Source organism: Stigmatopora argus, chromosome 4, assembly GCF_051989625.1.
Source record: "Stigmatopora argus isolate UIUO_Sarg chromosome 4, RoL_Sarg_1.0, whole genome shotgun sequence".
NCBI classification, from domain to species: Eukaryota; Metazoa; Chordata; class Actinopteri; order Syngnathiformes; family Syngnathidae; genus Stigmatopora; species Stigmatopora argus.
In genome coordinates, this window is record NC_135390.1 from 12,921,698 (window position 1) to 12,938,938 (window position 17,241).

Below are 17,241 nucleotides of genomic sequence, written 5' to 3' on the forward strand. Positions count from 1 at the left end.
TATATATATATATATATATATATATATATATATATATATATATATATATATATATATATATATATATATATATATATATGTATATATATATATATACACATACATATATAGTATATACACACACATATACACACATACATATATACACACATACATATATATATACATGCATATATATATATATACATATGTATATATTATATATATGTATGTATATATATATATATGATATTAAAAACATCTGTCTTTTTTAATCAAAATTCTTGCCATGTATAATTCTCGTCGTCTGATATTAATTTGAAATCACATCCTACAACGTCATTTCCGTTTCGTGTTTTGTTTGATTTTGGAAAGCTTGTTAGCCTAATTCAGACTTCTAACGGTGATGCCAATATGGCAGACAAAGTACTAAAAAAAGAAAACTTTTCAGGTCTAAATGATTAAATTGAGAAAGAGACGCAGTGAAAGGGGGAAACACCGAGGACCAGGATGGACCTAATTTAATCTACTCGAGGGGCGTCACGGGGGTGACCACAAGTGGGATCGATTTTCCAAAAAATGGCGGATTCACCAGGAGGCGTCCGTCGGACCTTTGACTTTTCCGAACCAGAGTCCGAATACAAAGACGACTTTGAAGAAAATGGTACGTGTTGGAAACTAAACTTGTTATCATACACTATTCTCCTGTCAAATTTAGTTAGCCTCAAAGCTAACCCAAACTTTGCCCACTGTACAGTGGACGGGTCATTTGAAGCACTGGCTTTTTTGGGGGAAAACAAAACAAAACATTGTTTTCAACATACTCAAACCTTAAAATGAAATTGATATTCCAAAAGAATAATTTATGACTGGCCATAGCAAATGCTAGCTATGTTGGCTCCATTTTAATGAATTTACTGGATTACTTTGGTTTTTCATGAATAAAACTGAAGAAAATTAATTAAAGGAGGTTAATAATGATGACTTTGCCATTTCCAGACTTCTGCTACTATTTCTAATAGGAATCTGAAAACAGAGGATTTATCTCATTTTACTTTTGAGCAAATTGGTTATTTAAAAAAAGTAACACTTTTAATGGAATTCCGCTAAGTTTAACTTAAACAACAAGTGCATGTTACTATAGTCTATGCATGCAATATTGGAAATTTCATGGCAGGAGGCAAGGAAAATGATATCCTATTCCGTAAAAATGCAACCTTTACGTACACTGCACTATCAAATTAGCTCCTAAAATTTTGCCATATGTATTTTCATCAAATATTTCTGCCTCTTTCAGTTTTCAAGCCAGTTAAAAAAGAGTTCCCTGGAGAGCAAGGTCCTGGTGCAGAGAAAATTCGAAAGAAAATTGAGCAACCAAGCTCAGCGAAAGACCTGTCTGAGGAAGAAGTACAAGATGTGTACACAATAGAGTATGTAATCCAAGATCAGTGTGAGACTGACAAGGGGCCGATTACCGGCTCAGCATCGGATCCCCTAAATTTCCGAATGGTATGCAAGGAGTGCGGAACGTCCTTTCCGTGTCGGGAAATGTTTTCCCTTCACCGCCACTATCACACTCAAAAAGATGAACTCGTCCCCCTCAACTGTGAAGAATGCGGCCTTACCTTTAAAGATCGTTGCGCTCTCGTTCGACACAAACACGTGCACGCACGAGAGCCGAAATGTGAGGACGACGTTCGTTTTGAGTGTGCGGCGTGTGAGACGTTTTTCCCCACGCCTCAAAAATTGAGGCTGCACCAATGTGAAGACAAAGACGACAAACCTTATCATTGCACGCTGTGCCGCAGAGACTTCCAATTAAAGTGTTCGATCGCCAAGCACATGCGAAACCACTCAATTGATGGCACTTGGACATGTCAAGAGTGTGGCAAGAGCTTCCCAGACTACAGGAGATGGCGCTGCCATCAGCGATGTCACCTTAAATCCTTCAAATGTCCGGAGTGCAGCTTGACTTTCACACACAGGTCACTCATGGAAACCCACCGGAGCCGACACACCAAACTTCTACGCTCTTTTCTCTGTCCAACTTGCGGGAAGACTTTCAAGTACAAGAATCTTCTTCAAGAGAACGAAATGACGAGTACTAACGAAAAGCGCTTTTGCTGTCCTGAATGCGGTAAAAAATGTTACGTATTTTACAGACTTTGAGTGTCGGCTAAAAAAAATGCACAACAAAAGGAGGGGGAGACAAATATAAGTCGCATTGTTGGGGAAATTGTATTTGGGAAAAACCAAAACAAAGATCAGACATGCTATGTTGAACAGCTTTGAAAATTAAAAAATAAGAATAGAGGCAATAACATGCTGAATATATATATTTTACAAAATTAACAGTTAAAAAACAAAAAAAATCATTACAATTTTTGGGTTAGCCCTTCTCAGTGGATTTTATTAATTTACAACCGATTCTACAGGCTAAGCCAAAAGTGAAATTATCAACAGATGCCTACAGCGCCCTCCTGTGGTTCAGTGTAAAAATAACACGTGAAATGATTTAATAATGCGTAAATATTTTCACACGAGTTGCACTGGTTAAGTAAGTCTCACTGTTGGCCAAACAACTTTTAAAAACTTCAACATATAGTCTGAAAAATACCTTAGCGGAAAATACGTTAGCGGAAAATACGTTAGCAGAAAATATCTGTTACCTGTTTTGAACATATGAAAATGGCTACTGTGTCGGCTGAGGAAAAGAGGACAAACCAAAACATAACCATCCTCTTTGCCCCCAGATATTCAGCACGCCGACCAAACTGGGAGCTCAGATGAATCGCCATGAGGTGGCGCATCAATCACACGGGAGGATCGTCCAACTCCAGTCAGAGTTTTAAAAGGTTTGTCCAATTAAATTTCAAATGCCTTGCAAACAGTGAGATTTGGAATTTTGCAGAAAATACACAATTTGCGTGTTTGTTGACTCACACACGCTCGACCAGCTGCGCCAGCCCTGAATATTAAAAATAACTCTCAGAACAATATTTCTTTTCATTTGTGCAGGTTTTGGTGGAGAAGCGTCTGAGAAAGACGCTTCGGACGAGCACAACGACGACGACCCAGAGCGCGAGAGAGATCTTTACTATGTAGATGGAGACAAAGTAGGTCGGGTCACTGGAGCACCCCAAAATTATGGCTGCAGCCCTTCTTGGTCTACAGCCATTCAAGTGGAGAGGTCGATAAGAATTAGCACTTTTATTTTCACAGTAGATGTGACAAAATGTGTTTTTGACACATCACAGGACTGTGAACAGCTCCTAAAAAGAAAGAGCAGGGACAAACATTCAAACATTCAACTAGAAGATATTGTAGCAACACATTATTTTATCATTTGACGTATTACTTTTACACTGAACCACACGAGGGCGTTGTGTCGATAATTTCAACACTTGGCCTGGGTGGACTTTTGGAACAACAATATTTACAAAAACAGTGAAGTACAGTGAAGCTCTGTCATCTTGTGGGAATAGAGACACAATCCAACAGAAATTGATTTTACTATATGCTAAACCACTTGAAATGAAGATATATATTTTTTTAATTATTAGACTATTGTCTCTTGTGCGTCCCTAAATAGCATCAATGCACAAAGTGGAAAGATATACAAAATAGCTCAAGAAATACACGAATATTTTTTCCATTTGGCTTTAATACACTTCATGAAGAGTGATTAATGATTAAGGGGTTGTCTTTTTATTTAAGGCTTTCACAGCTGGAAACAGTTGTTTTCTAGCTGGTGCAGAAAATCTTATGGTTCTGGTTTTGTTATAGCTGTATTTTTTTGTGTAAATGGGAAATATATTAAAATTACGAGTAGTTGGCCATTTGTGTTCCTTTTGTAGTTATTATAGGGTTGTACGTATTAGTGTTCTACTTTGATTCTTTTTTTATGTCTCTTCATTCTTGCTTTACTTTGAAATTTTGTTGCGCCAACGTCATTTCCACTTGGGTCCGATGAATTTGGTGAGGCCGTAGCTCCAAACCAGCCCAGGGGTTCATGGGGGCAATATGGCCGCCATATACCCACCGGAGTCTCCGGAGCAACACAGCTCTCTGGCGGAGGAAGTCCAAACGTCAGGGGGCAAGATTGACGCGGCGGAACTGGAACGCACCTCCGAGCATACGGAAGAAAATACAATTCTTGAACCCCGGGCGCGTCATAGTAACGAGCACAGTGGCAACAACAACGCTTCCCCGGCCAGCCATTCTAAGGTTATTGAGTCTGCAGCTGCAGGAGACCAAACATGTCATTCATCTGAGCCAAAAATGGCCGAGTCACCGGGAGACGAAAAGCGGCCATTTGACTGTCCCGGAGACGAAGACGTCGGTGCAGAGTTTCACTCCCACTCGGCAGAAAATAGTAAGTGGACGCTAACGGTGTTGACTTAGACTGTATTTTACTGGTAGCTTTAGCTTTCCAAGTTATCCATGCTACTGCTTTTGCTTTATGTCCAGTATTGACTGTTCTGTACAATCTAGCCAACGACAAACATGTCATCATATATATACATTGGTACCTCTACTTCGCAAATTGATTCGTTCCATGAGTACGTAAGTAGAGGCAGATTTTCCAAATACAAAAACAATCATTTGTTCCAACCATCCCCAATGTTTTTCCCAGAAACCCTTCAATAATTTTAAAATAATACCAGTTTAATATGAAATATTTGCAAACACAAAAAGAGAAAAAAGGCAAATCAGGTCATTAAAATTAATAAAAAATGCAAATAGATTTTCGACTGGGGTGAATGGGTGAGGGCGGAAGAGGAGGTGAATGTTTGGCAGCTGAGTAAACATACGCTCACACGGACATAAACACAACTTAAAATAAGGGTTACTTTTGGTGAAATATTGCTCCAACGACAATTGCCTCTGACTGGCTTTTTATAATTTTCCTAAAATGCGAAAGGCATATGTGAATATTTCATAGGTACAGACATTCATAAGTACAACTGTGGTTCTTTTTTTCATGAACCTATATTTTAATTTGCTTAACTCTATATGACATTGACTCTGTGTTAATTTTCAGTGACAAAGACTGCTGAAAACGTGCTGCCAGAAACTAAAGCTCTTAATGGTGCAGAGGAAATTAACTGGCAGGTTGATCAAGCAAGCTTGAAGAAAGAACTGTCTGATGATCCTACGGAAGCCGTGGATACTGGGGATGATGTCTTCAAAGACCACGATGGGAGAACCAAGCGGCAGGACACTGGTCCATCTAAGCCAAGAAAGAGCCGCATGGTGTGCAAGGAGTGCGGAATAACATTCACTCGCCGTGAAATGTTCTACCTTCACCGTCACAATCATGCCTACAAGGATGATCTTGTTCCCCTCACCTGTAAAGAATGCGGCCTCGACTTTAAGGATCGTCGCAGCCTCATAAAACACAGGCATGTGCATAAAGAGGAAGAGAAGGAGGAGGATGAGGAGGAGGAGGATGAAGAGCCAGCAAATGAGGAGAAAGATGTTTTTCAGTGTGCAGCGTGTGAGGAGTTCTTCCCCACCGCGCAAAAACTAAGGCTTCACAATTGCAACGATTCGGATGACAAGCCTTATCGCTGTCCACTGTGTCGCAAAGAGTTCCAACTCCGGGGCGCTGTCGGCATGCACATGTTCACTCACTCGCAAGAAAGCAGCTGCACGTGCGAGGAGTGCGGTCGAAAATTCCGAGACTACAGGCGCTTACGCTGCCACCAGCGTTGTCATCCGGGCCTGAAACCATACGAATGCCCCGATTGCGGCATGGCTTTCAGATACAGTTCCGTCATGGAAGACCACCGGCGCAAGCACACCGACCAACTCCGCTCTTATTTGTGCACCGTATGCGGTAAGAGCTTCAAATACAGCAGTCTCCTTCAACAGCATCAGTACCTGCACACCGGCGAGAAATCCTTCCGTTGTCCCGAATGCGGTAAGAACTTTGCCTTCGCTAAAAATATGAGGGCACACTGTCGCCAACATCGACTCCATCAAGCCAATCCACTTCCCTCTACCGATCGGCCCACCAAACAGACCCCTGCCTCTGCACCGGAGCCTAGGCCGGTAGTGCGAAGGAAAGAGAATGCCCACCCGAGGGTCGTCCCAAAACGCATTTTTAACTGTCCCCTTTGTCCCGTGACATGTGACTCACCAGCCAACCTCAGAGCCCACATGCATATCCACGAGTTGGAGCATGAATCGCAGCGGAAGGGATTCCCGGTGATTCCGGAGATGAAAAAAGTTTGGGACAGAGGCTACACCTGTCCGCACTGCCCGTGTACTTACCGCGAGGGGATAAGTTTAAGATTACACATATTTAAAACCCACAAGGACATAACTCAAGATTGGGACAAAGTGCCAATTACCCCCTTAAACGAGTTACCCACTCCCCCCTCAAAGGAGTTACCCACTCCCCCCTCAAAGGAGTTACCCACTCCCCCCCCAAAGAAGGTGTTACCCGCTCCCCGCCCAAGGAAGGTGATAAAGAGCGAAGATATCCCAGCAAAAATTCGAAGCTACAAAGTAGATATTAAGCCACACAAGTGCCCGCACTGCGAAAAAAAGTTTCTCCATCGCTCCGTGTTGGAGTTGCACATGCGCATACATTCCAATCCCAAGCCTTTCTTGTGCAATGTGTGCGGTAAAGGCTTTCGATTCAGCAGCTCCTTACAGCAACATTCGGTCATCCATTCCGGCGAGAAGCCTTACAAGTGTCCCGAATGCGGGAAGGGTTTTGCCTTCCCACAGAACTTGAAAACCCACCAGAAGCTCCACAAGGAAAAACCCTTCCGCTGCACCAGTTGCCGCAAAGGCTACAGCGACGAGGCTCAATTGCAGCAGCATATGCTCTCCCATAAAGGTGATAAGCCTCACAAATGCAACATTTGCTACAAGTGTTTTGGTCTGGCCTATCTGCTTCGGGACCACCAGAACACGCACACGGGGGAGCGACCCCACCGCTGTGAAGAGTGTGGCAAATCTTTTTCCTGGTTGAGCAGCTTGTTGGTGCACCAGAAGATCCACAAGCGCAAGCGGCAGAGTTTTAATTCGACCAATTGCGTCCCTGCTAGTGGAAGGGCAAGAGGCAGGGGGAGGAGAGGGGGAAGGCCGGTGTGGGAGATGACTAAAACATTAGCGTTAGGGGCTCCTGGGAACATGGCACAAACCTCCATGAACTTAAATCCAGATGAATTGCAAGGGAGGATACAAAAAGAGGACTTTTTTTCTGAGCTACTCCCTGCACCTGTCCATTGGGAGGTGGGCGGTCCCAAGGTAATGCAAGTCCCCTCATCACAGCAGCCGCAGTCTGGCCAACACATTCAGGACAGCGCACCCACCCTCGTCGGCTCCCCCCCCAAAAGCCGGCCCCTGGAGAAACACGTTCCCTTCGCGGTCCCAACATCCACTTCCTCTGGTTCTCTGCACCTCGATGCCCGTGGGACGCCGTCCGTCGTGGACGGTGCAGCGCCGTGGAGCGTCCAGCCTCCCCTGCTGGCGTCTCCAAACAAGTTGGGTCCAGAGTTCCAGTCTCCAACATGGCCGGGGTCCCCTGTTCCAAAGCAGGAGGCATTAGCGCTTCCTATAAAAGAGGACAGCAAAGTGCAGGATCCTCAAGCAATACCGACGACTGTTAGCCGGCCTGAGAATATACGGCCAGAAACCGAGTTGCAAAACGAAAGGGCTTCAGGTGTCACAGATGGACAGCAAGACCAAAGCATCCCCAACCCAGTCTCCACTTCTGTCACCCACGGGATTGGTAGCACTTTATGGGGTATTCAAGCCCCTCTGGGGACTTCCAAAAAATTGAGCTCCCCTCAGAAACTAGTGAACAATCAAGACTTGCAGCTACAGCAGAAGCAGGTGGCGTCTGCTTGGGCCAATGTACAGAATCAGACCGTAACACAGAAACTTCCCATCGCCATCAATCCCTTCGCCCAAGGCATTGGCACAACAGTTTGGGGTTTCCAAAATAGCCCTGTAGGTCCTCAACTTCTTCTGACTGGACAGCTCAAGCCAGGAAACGGGCAGGACCTGCAAAAGCAACCCTTGGTCTCGACCAGTCAGATCCTCCTCAACCAGCCGTCACCCTTTTTCTCGCCGGCGCTCGCCACCGTGCCGACTCTAGCTTTACCCGGTGCTCACTCTCTTCACACCGTTTCAGTCGGCGGGCTGCCAAGACCGCCGCTCCCCAATATTTTCTTCACCCCACAGGCCGTCTTGACGGAGAGACCTACCATGCCACAAACTCCAGGCCTACCTCAGCTCGCCACGCAGCCCGAAGCTCAAAAACTCCGAGACCGTTCGCCTTTCGGCCCGGATAGGGTTTTTTTGTGCATGATTTGCGGTCGCTCTTTTCCACGGGAACTGGAGCTTCAGTTGCATTACATGCAACATGCACAAGGAAAGGTGTAACTTGACAACGGTACGGTAGCAGGAAAACGCCATCATGTATTTCTCACTTTCTATTCTGTTGAACTACATTTGGCCGACACTCAATTGTGGGTTTTGACCAGCTGACTTGGACGGTCAATGCAAAGCTCCCAAAAACTTGAGTTGGCTGTGCTACATTTTTTTTTAAACTGTTCAATTTCCTCAAAATGAGACTGGAAATACAATTGCTTTGCTATCTTTAGTAATTGTTTCACTTAAAAAAAAAATCTTTTAATATGCGCGTTGAAAACCTTCGGAAGGGGGTGGACCAATAGACTTTCATTTACAGCCAATAATGTTTGGACATGTACAAAAAAAAGATGAAAATGTGCATTTCTGATCTGCACTGGAACCATTTGAAAGGTTTATTTCATGTAATGTATACAGTGTGCCTTTATGAGTACAGCCTGCATGGTATTCTAACCCTAGTTTGTTAGCAAGTATAGACTTAACATTCACTCAGTGAGTTTACAGAGCTGTCCTCCATATACGCTGCAATACTGTATATGGAAATTATTAAATACAATGGATATGGAAAATCTACATAACCCTCTTCGTCTCTTAGGTCACTCTAACATATACAGTACAGGCTAAAAATGGAGACACACCTCATTCATTGCAACACCAAAGCAAGAAATTCCACTAATTAATCCTGATAATGCCAAACTGAAAATTGACAACCTAGTTGACCCCATTGTGAAACTCATCAAGAATTTCCCCCAAAAAGTAATCAGTGCAGAAGTGGGCCTATTTCATTCAAAGTTTTGCTACCTTCAGTATAAATCTACAATTTAAATAGTCATGGAAATAAATAAATACGAATGTGTCTAAACCTTTGGCATGGGATGTAGCATATTTAAAAAAATTGAGCACATGATTCATATGATAAATAAATGTTGATGGGCACCCCGGTGATGGAGCGGTTAGCGTGCCGGCCTCACAGTTCTGTGGTCGAGGGTTCGATTCCAGGTCTGTCCTCACTGTGGAGTTTGCATGTTCTACCTAGGCTTTGGTACACGGAATAGCATTTTCTTCATTTATTATCCAAGTAAACAAATTGTGACGAATCCAGTTAAAGTATGACATGAAAGGAATACAATTTGGTAAATATATATAATATATTGTACATTGTGGTATTTGAAGGCGGAGGCAATCGATCCCGAAGATCTTTGCGCTCAACAGACCGACGAAGAAGAATTAACTTCCGGCGAAGGATGAATTCTCGCATGACTGCACGAGTCGATCATCTTCTTTTAACGTTTTCCTATCGTGTTCGGATAAAACGTGCCCAACAATCTATGTTGTCATTTTTAATGGAATCAGAAAATACTTTTTGTATTTTACCCGCTTAATCCTGTGTCCTTATCGCTTCCCAAGTATATGCTGTCGTCATTCGGCTAACAAGCGCTATTGGTATCGTGCTAACCCTAATAAAACAATCGCCCGTTACAATGGAAGACGTTCGTTCGCAGGAGAATTCCACAATCACGGATGGAACATTGGCAAATAGCGATGTCCCGGCGGCCGAGGACAACGAAGGCAGTAAGGATCCAACCTCTTGTCAAGGTACACATTTATGCGCAATTAAATAATTATGTGGTATTGAAATGCGTATTAAAACATCTAAATATTATCTAAAGCTAATTCTCTTCAAGGGCTAACATTTACAATCTCCGTGTGAATGTATGCAAACATCGGTGCGGATTCCAAACAATTTAAGAGTGATCGTGCTTTATTTGAATGGCGGAGGTGTTCACAAACAAACAACAAACATGCCTTTGAAGTTAAATGAAATAACATTTCATGAACATACGAGCTCTGGGATTCCGACAGAAATTCTAAAATCGTTCTCGTATTTTAAAAGGATTATAATCGGGAATGTATGGTTTGCCAGCCATATGTGTACATTTTGGATGAGGGGGTCGAACATTTGAATTGGTCAGCCACCCAGATGCAAAGCGAATTGGAATATCTTCAAATGTGTAGGGAGTGCCAAAGCTCGAAAATGAACTGTACCCCAACTGAGGGATTTAAGCAAATACTGGTGGTGAGTGACCACCACCTCGGCCCACCAGGCCTAGGTAGTGAGTCAGCACCTGTACCCACCAGGCCTCTAGGGGCGCTGCAAAAAGCTTCCTCAAGCACCCCTCCATCTGCAAACCCCTAGTTTCATCCGAATCAGGGGATTTTTTTTTAACTTATAACTACTCTGACAAAGGTATTGCCTGAATTCTATTGGCAAAGGTAGACCCTATCAATACACTTTTTAAACAAAATTTTATTCACATGCACCTTCAGCACACCATTTGTGTTTTGATGTTAGGTTGGGAACTTTGATTCAATGTTGGTTTAATGCTTTGCTATCCTTTTCTTAGTACCGTATCTACTATAATACTGTATATATTATATCTATGAATTTGTCTGATAAAGAATGGCTTTGGATTCTTTGTTGCTATCATTTTGGATGCTTAGCCTTCTAAAAAAAATTGCTAATGGCTAAATCCCCTGTTTTCACGGTATATTTCTCAGATTTGGAACTGTTTTCGTGCCAAGATTGCGGAGAAGCTTTTGCCGAAGAGGAGGCCTACTTGAGTCATCGCCAGCACCACCCCGACGGAAAGTGCACTATGTATTTGGGGCCAATGGACGATTCGGACGAGGCTGTCAAAGATGAGGAAAGTGAAACTTCCTGTCGATTATGCACAGTGTCATTTGATGATATGAATGAATTCCGATCCCACATGGAAACTCACCGTGCTCAGTCTTCTGACCCTGGGAAGCTTTCTGGGTCCTCAAAGCAGAACTCCTACGAATGCCCTGATTGCGGGAAAAAATATACCATGTTAGGACACTACCTCAATCATCAGCGTACCCACATCCAGGCTCCCAAATCTCTATTTACTGATTTACAGCAGATCCAGAAAAAGTCCTTTAAGTGTGAGATTTGCGGGCGGAATTATTCTCGCGCATCGGCGCTCGACGCTCACCGACGTGGCCACGAAGAAAAGCTATTCAAACGTCAATCCAGGACTTCAGAAAGAGAGACGGTCCCCGATGAGGCCGTCGTCACCAAGGTGGTTAAAAAGCAAGCTAGCGGTGGTCTCGAAAAGTCTTTCAAGTGTGTTTGCGGTAAGTCCTTTACTTCCATGATGGGTTTGAAGACACACCAGCGCTTCAGCCAAGATTTCAAATGCTTTACACAAGATAGGAATGGAAAGCTGAGGAAAAATGTCTTTCACTGTAGGGAATGCAAGAAGATATTCCATGGCCACCTTGCCTGGTTCAACCACGAGAAATGGCACGTACACCATAAGCAAGACTCGCCCAAGCGATATTCGTGTGAAACTTGCGGGAGGGTGTTCATGACCCAATCGTTCTACTACAGACACATGCGCGTGGCTCACAGCGCCGAGGCTCCAGCAAAGTCCTTTCTCAAACAAGTGGACCAGCTTCAGAAGAAGGCCTTTGAATGCTCCAGCTGTGGTCTCAAGTTCTCCAGACTGTCGGCACTTCACTCTCATGAGCTGCAGCACACCAATAGCTTTGAGGAGACTAATAAACTAGGAAAGAAACAATCTTCCCCGCTGGTTGAGAAGAAAACTTTAGAAAGAGAGGACGAAGTCCCGCCAGAGAATGCGCTTCCAGTTGCAATGACCGAAGGAGGAGACCCCAATGAAATGGAAGCTGAAGAAGATGGAATGGAAAGTTATGAACCTGGGGACTTCAATGTGCTGGTGATCAGTGGAAGTGAATCAGAAGACGAAGCCATCCAGGACCCCAAGCCCAACCTCGATTCGGGATGCGTATCTGACCACGATGGCGGAGACAACCGTCAAGATGGTAAAGTCATTTCAAAACCCTCCGAGCTTGACTTGAAAATTGTCCAGGTTGACTTTGAGTCCTCCAAGGAACGGCAAACTCCACCGCCGGCAGACGACGAATGCATCGATTCCGAAGAACAATTTGATTGTCCAGAATGTTACCGGTGGTTTACTAGTGAGGGATCGCTGCGCTCACACTTAGTGTGGCACAAGTATCGTAAGAGGAGACTTCTGATGAAAGGTCAGTCAGTAGACGTTTATACATGTGACAATGAAGCTCTTACCTTTGCTGATGGTGATATTGTAGAATACGAGAGTGATACTAACCAAGAATTAAACCAGGCCGATTTATTAGAGCAGAGATCTCTGACATGTGACACGTGTGGTACAAATCTTTCCCATTTGTGCGATCAACGTGATAAACCGTTACTGTGCCAAAATTGCCAGACGTCTACTTTGACTGAGCGCACCAGTGTCCACGCCGAGAGCATATTGACTACAACAAAAGCGTATAATCCCAAAAAAACTCTTTTAGGCCCCAAGATTTACCACTGTGAGCAGTGTGGGAAAGGTTTTTGGTCTCTAGGAGCTTTCTCGCATCATAAGCAAAGTCCAAGCCAGTGTGTAGATGTCAATCTTAGAACCGGTACTGCACAGCCATCGCACCGTGGACGTTCTCGCTCTGGCACCAAGGTTTCTTGCCCCGTGTGTGGTCGAAAGTTCCGACACAAAGGAATTATGACGTTGCACATGCGTACGCACGAAAACGGAAACCACCAGTGTCAATTTTGCCACCGATCTTTCCGTCTTTTTTCCAGCCTTACCAGACATCAGGTGGTGCACAATGAACTCCTCCCGCCACCGAGTAAGTCTTTCCAACATCAGGTAGAGCAGTTGAAAAAGAATGCGTACAGCTGCCCTGACTGCGGGAAGCTATTTTCTCGCGCTAAAGCACTTAAGTTCCATATGAAGTATCACGGGAAGGAGAGCGCTCAGTCGCCGTCACCCCCCAGATCGAATGTTAGTCAGGTGGACCTGCAATGTGTCGCGTGCCTCAAACATTTCAGCAGCAAGGCCTCGTTGCGGACGCACACAAGGTCCTGCGTTAAAAGTGAGCATTCTCGATTGGTTTGTAAAACTGAAAATTTTGATAGTACAGAGTCGGTGAAAAATTCCGAAGTGAATTTGCACGAAGGGGAGATCAAGTTCTCGCCTAATTTAAATAGTCGGAGTAGGAACACCAATATGGAAAGTCCAAATGCCGAGTGGGCTTCAGAAAACTGCGGTGATTTGAAATACAAATGTAACAAGTGTGAACGACGATTTTCAATCATTGGGGCTTTGAACTTGCATAAAAGAGTTCATGCCAAGGGTTGTAAAAAATTACCTAAGTCGGCCTCGCCCTCGACGCCTAGCGAGGAAGAGTTGAGGAGAGATTATCCCTTTCCGTGCTCGGAATGTGGGAAGCGATTTTTATCTAACTCTGCCCTTGGTTCTCATAAACGGTGGCACAAAAATGACAGACGTTCCTCCTCTAAAAAACTTTCCAATAACTCTACGGCAGACCATCGAACGCCCTCCTCTAAAAAACAGCTCGAACCTGACGTAAGACCACTGCGCCAAACCGTAAACTTTAGTACAGCCCACTCGGGCGCTACCGAAGAAATGCCGCAGGGTGAGTTGGACCCTGAAAACACGGGTGTGGCCAGCACCTGTCAAAAAATTAAGACGGAAAATGTTCTCGCAGAAATAAGCCAAGCCTATTCATCGCCTTTGAATGTCGTGAAGCATGAATGTGGAATTCAACGCGACGCGACAGCCCCGCTTCCTGGCCGTCAGTTTAGGTCAGGGTCTAAATTTGTGGTCCAGTCTACTGAGGCCTCAGCCGATTTCTGTTGCCTCCCAGAGCCAATCGTCAAATGCCTCTTCAAATGCGGGAAGTGCGGCAAAGCCTTCCAGACCGAGGGCCAGTTAGAAACTCACAAGACGGAGGCGAAGAACTGCGCTTTTAGCTGCGCCCTGTGCTGTAATGGCTTTTTAACAGAGAATCAGCTAAATCAACACCTCGCCTGGCACGATCAGGTTCGATTTCGGCTCCCCAACGAAGTTCGCTTGCGCCTCAGCGCTGCTCTGAGCACAAAGTCTGGCAAGCCCACAAGGAAGTCTTCAGCCCCCGACAGGCCGAACCAACACGCTCAAGAAGCCTTTCTTGCCTCGTCCGTGTTAGAAAACCACAAATATTTGCATTGTAAAAATTCTGTGTGCACTAGCATCGATTTCAGGGCACTTTCTAAACATGGTGAAGCAGCTCTTGACCATCGCAGATCGGGAGATTCTGATGCACTTACTTGTCTTGAATGTGGAACTACTTTTAGTCAGGAAACTGATTTGCACCAGCACTATAAGATACACGTGCAAGGCATGAGTTAAAATGTTTACGTGTGAAGCTTTAGTTAGACTTGCTTTTTGTTTATATATGATCGCTTATGTCACTATTTTAGACTCCTTATTCGTGGCACTTCTGCACTGCGCTGGCTTGACTCTACACTGGATTAATATTTGCTACCAGTGCGGCCTCGTTAACCTTTTAATACCTTCTACGTACATAACGTTACAGGCGTGGATGCTATGCTAAATTTCAGAATTGGGGCGAATAAGTGGATCTGAAATTGATACGGCGTTTCGGTTTAAGATTGGGAAATACTGATGTTTCAACTATTTTTCTGTCGTTTAAGATATTGAAACATTGTCTCCAATAAGCAACGTCGGTGTAAAAAATGACTTGTAGTGTGCATAGATTGACAGTGAAATGTACTTTTATGTACATGATGCTGTTGCATGAAGTGACTACAAAGCCCCAACCCTTTCCTTTTTTTAAGTTTTGTGGCGTTGGTATTTATTGATTAGATGAAAATGTGCTACTTGTGACAATTTCGGATTGCTGGCAGTGACTTTTTCGCTTATTTTGGGAAATGAATGAAGCTATTTTTCCCCCCCAAGGGTGACTTATATGCCTTTGCCTATGTTTACGTGCTGTTTCTGAAGCTATAATAAAGGGAACTGTTGTAGTCTGAATTAGTGATTTGTGCAATCAATTCACACCACTCCAAACTAAAGCTGTGTGTGATAGTTTATAAAAGTGTTTGTAAACATATTACATCATATCGGTAAAATAGTAATTAGGTTAGCGATGTGAACTTTTGAGTTGCATGTCTCTTGCTGAGTGATTTCTTGTGCGGTCATAAGTTTAATTTAATTTGAGCTCATCTTGCTCTTGAATATTGATTGTTTACGCTACAACTTACATTTACTCTTTCCATTTCTGTATATTTAGGTTGGGGGTGGAAGTAATTAAATCATCGGAAAACATATTTTTTTTCAGGCTAGCAAGTCAAATGTCTAAAACAATATAGATAAACGTAGGAAAAAAATGGACCTGACCATGAGAGAATAACTATTAAATCCACCATTGCTTAAGGATGAAATCTGATGACTAATTCTAATCTAACATCTTTGAGCAAAGAAATATCTCCCCGAACTAAATGTGCGTACTCACCTTCTTTTCTCACCTTTCCTGAAACTTTCCAAAGTGCTTTGTAAAATGCCTTATTTAACCGTGCATTTCCCCCTATTTCTAGCCAACCACAGCAAAGTTGCACAGGATACCACAACAACATTGGCTGGGGAGGTGCAGATGGAAAATCTGGACGTTGACCTGGAAGGGATTGTCAAATTGGAGGAAGATATTCAAACCAGCCCGGATGGCTCGGACGCCAACGCTTCGTCGCACAACCTAAGCTCCCTGAAGTACGCGTACAGGTGCACCACGTGCGGGAAAGCTTACAGGTATTTGCTGTCTTTCCGTAAGCACCTCGAGCGGCACGACAGGAAGACCTCGCCCAACTTCCAATCCAAGTACAGCTGCCCAATCTGTGGAAAGATTTTCTACCGGGAAACTCGTCTCCGCGGTCACATGCTGAATCACATGTCGCATGACGTGCACAGGTGCGATCCGTGCAACAAGAGCTTTGATCACATCAGTTTGTGGCTGGATCACGAAGAGCTCCACAAAAGCAGGCCCTTTTGGTGTCTCAGCTGCACAAAGGGCTTCGTGCAAGAGGAGTATCTCAATCGACATCTACAAAAAAACCACTTGGGGAAGTACAAGTGCAACGTTTGCTGCAGGCGCTTCTTGACGTCGCCTCTGCTGAGCAACCACCTCACTGGCTGCCGGGCTTCCTCGCGGGTGCTAGTGGGAACCGCCGGTCAGGCTAAGTTCGCCGTCGGGTTCGGGGATGAAAGCGTGACGGAAGATACTCAGGTCAAGGAGGAGGGAGAAGCCCAGGTTCGTGTGGAAACGGAGGGATGTTTGCAAAAATCTGGAGATTTGGACCAATCAGAAGAGCTGTCTAAGAAGGAAGAGGGCGCTCGGTCGGATGCGTCGCATTGCGAGGGGCTTGAGGAGCAGACCCCAAAGCCGTTGACCTCGCCTGCCGTTGAGGAAGTTGGAAATGCAGAAGAAGCGCAGGAGGGAGATGGGAGTGAGCCACTGGAAAAAATCAAGCGTGGAGAACAGGGTTGGGAATTTGAATGTTTTGAATGTGGGATGGGCTTCGGTGAATTGCCTCAGCTTCATTTGCATTATATCAAACATGGCACTGGAGAGATTCCTTTTCCTGACGAGGAAGTGTGATCATATTTATGAGATGAATTATTATTATTTTTTTAATCAGATTGACTTCGACAGCAGGTGCTACATTCTATGACTTTAGAGGGTTAGAAAATTGAATTAAATGTATCAATTTTTTTTTAAATAATAAACTATAGGCAGCAGTTCATTTTCATTTTTTGTCGTGACTTAGTCAGTTGTTAAAAATGTGCAATGTTTTATATTAAAGTGAGTGGAAATTGCTCCTCGCAGCTTTGAAGTTTACGGTTTGTGGCTGTTAAAATGAGCATAACAATGGTCAACAAAAAAGTAGTTTAATTGATGCAAACTTAATTTGAGAACGTGGAG

General features: G+C 44.0%; 2 protein-coding genes across 4 annotated transcripts; both read left to right on the forward strand.

The window, feature by feature from the left end:
• Window positions 1-326: 326 nt before the first annotated feature.
• Window positions 327-9,292, forward strand: LOC144072527 (uncharacterized). The gene is made up of 5 exons (XM_077597604.1): window positions 327-643; window positions 1,277-2,116; window positions 2,733-2,834; window positions 2,998-4,354; window positions 5,024-9,292. Exons 4-5 carry the CDS (start codon window positions 4,003-4,005, stop codon window positions 8,383-8,385), a joined length of 3,714 nt encoding a protein of 1,237 aa, XP_077453730.1. The 5' UTR covers window positions 327-643; window positions 1,277-2,116; window positions 2,733-2,834; window positions 2,998-4,002; the 3' UTR covers window positions 8,386-9,292.
• A 275-nt stretch (window positions 9,293-9,567) lies between these two features.
• Window positions 9,568-17,144, forward strand: LOC144073273 (uncharacterized). 3 transcript variants are annotated; one of them, XM_077598977.1, is made up of 3 exons: window positions 9,571-9,969; window positions 10,933-12,465; window positions 15,863-17,144. In XM_077598977.1, exons 1-3 carry the CDS (start codon window positions 9,855-9,857, stop codon window positions 16,915-16,917), a joined length of 2,703 nt encoding a protein of 900 aa, XP_077455103.1. In that variant the 5' UTR covers window positions 9,571-9,854; the 3' UTR covers window positions 16,918-17,144. The 3 variants fall into 3 exon arrangements, with proteins under 3 accessions (XP_077455101.1, XP_077455103.1, XP_077455102.1); XM_077598975.1 differs by lacking the exon at window positions 15,863-17,144 and having other exon boundaries at window positions 9,568-9,969; window positions 10,933-15,299; XM_077598976.1 differs by lacking the exons at window positions 9,571-9,969; window positions 15,863-17,144 and having other exon boundaries at window positions 11,391-11,532; window positions 11,648-15,299.
• The last annotated feature ends 97 nt before the right edge of the window (window positions 17,145-17,241 follow it).

Bases quoted from the DNA above. Each gene is read 5' to 3' on its own strand.
- LOC144073273 (XM_077598975.1), top strand. From the start codon at position 9,855: ATGGAAGACGTTCGTTCGCAGGAGAATTCCACAATCACGGATGGAACA. The intron at 9,970-10,932 runs GTACACATTTAT...TATATTTCTCAG, and splicing joins GGATCCAACCTCTTGTCAAG to ATTTGGAACTGTTTTCGTGC.
- LOC144072527 (XM_077597604.1), top strand. From the start codon at position 4,003: ATGGCCGCCATATACCCACCGGAGTCTCCGGAGCAACACAGCTCTCTG. The intron at 4,355-5,023 runs GTAAGTGGACGC...GTTAATTTTCAG, and splicing joins CTCCCACTCGGCAGAAAATA to TGACAAAGACTGCTGAAAAC.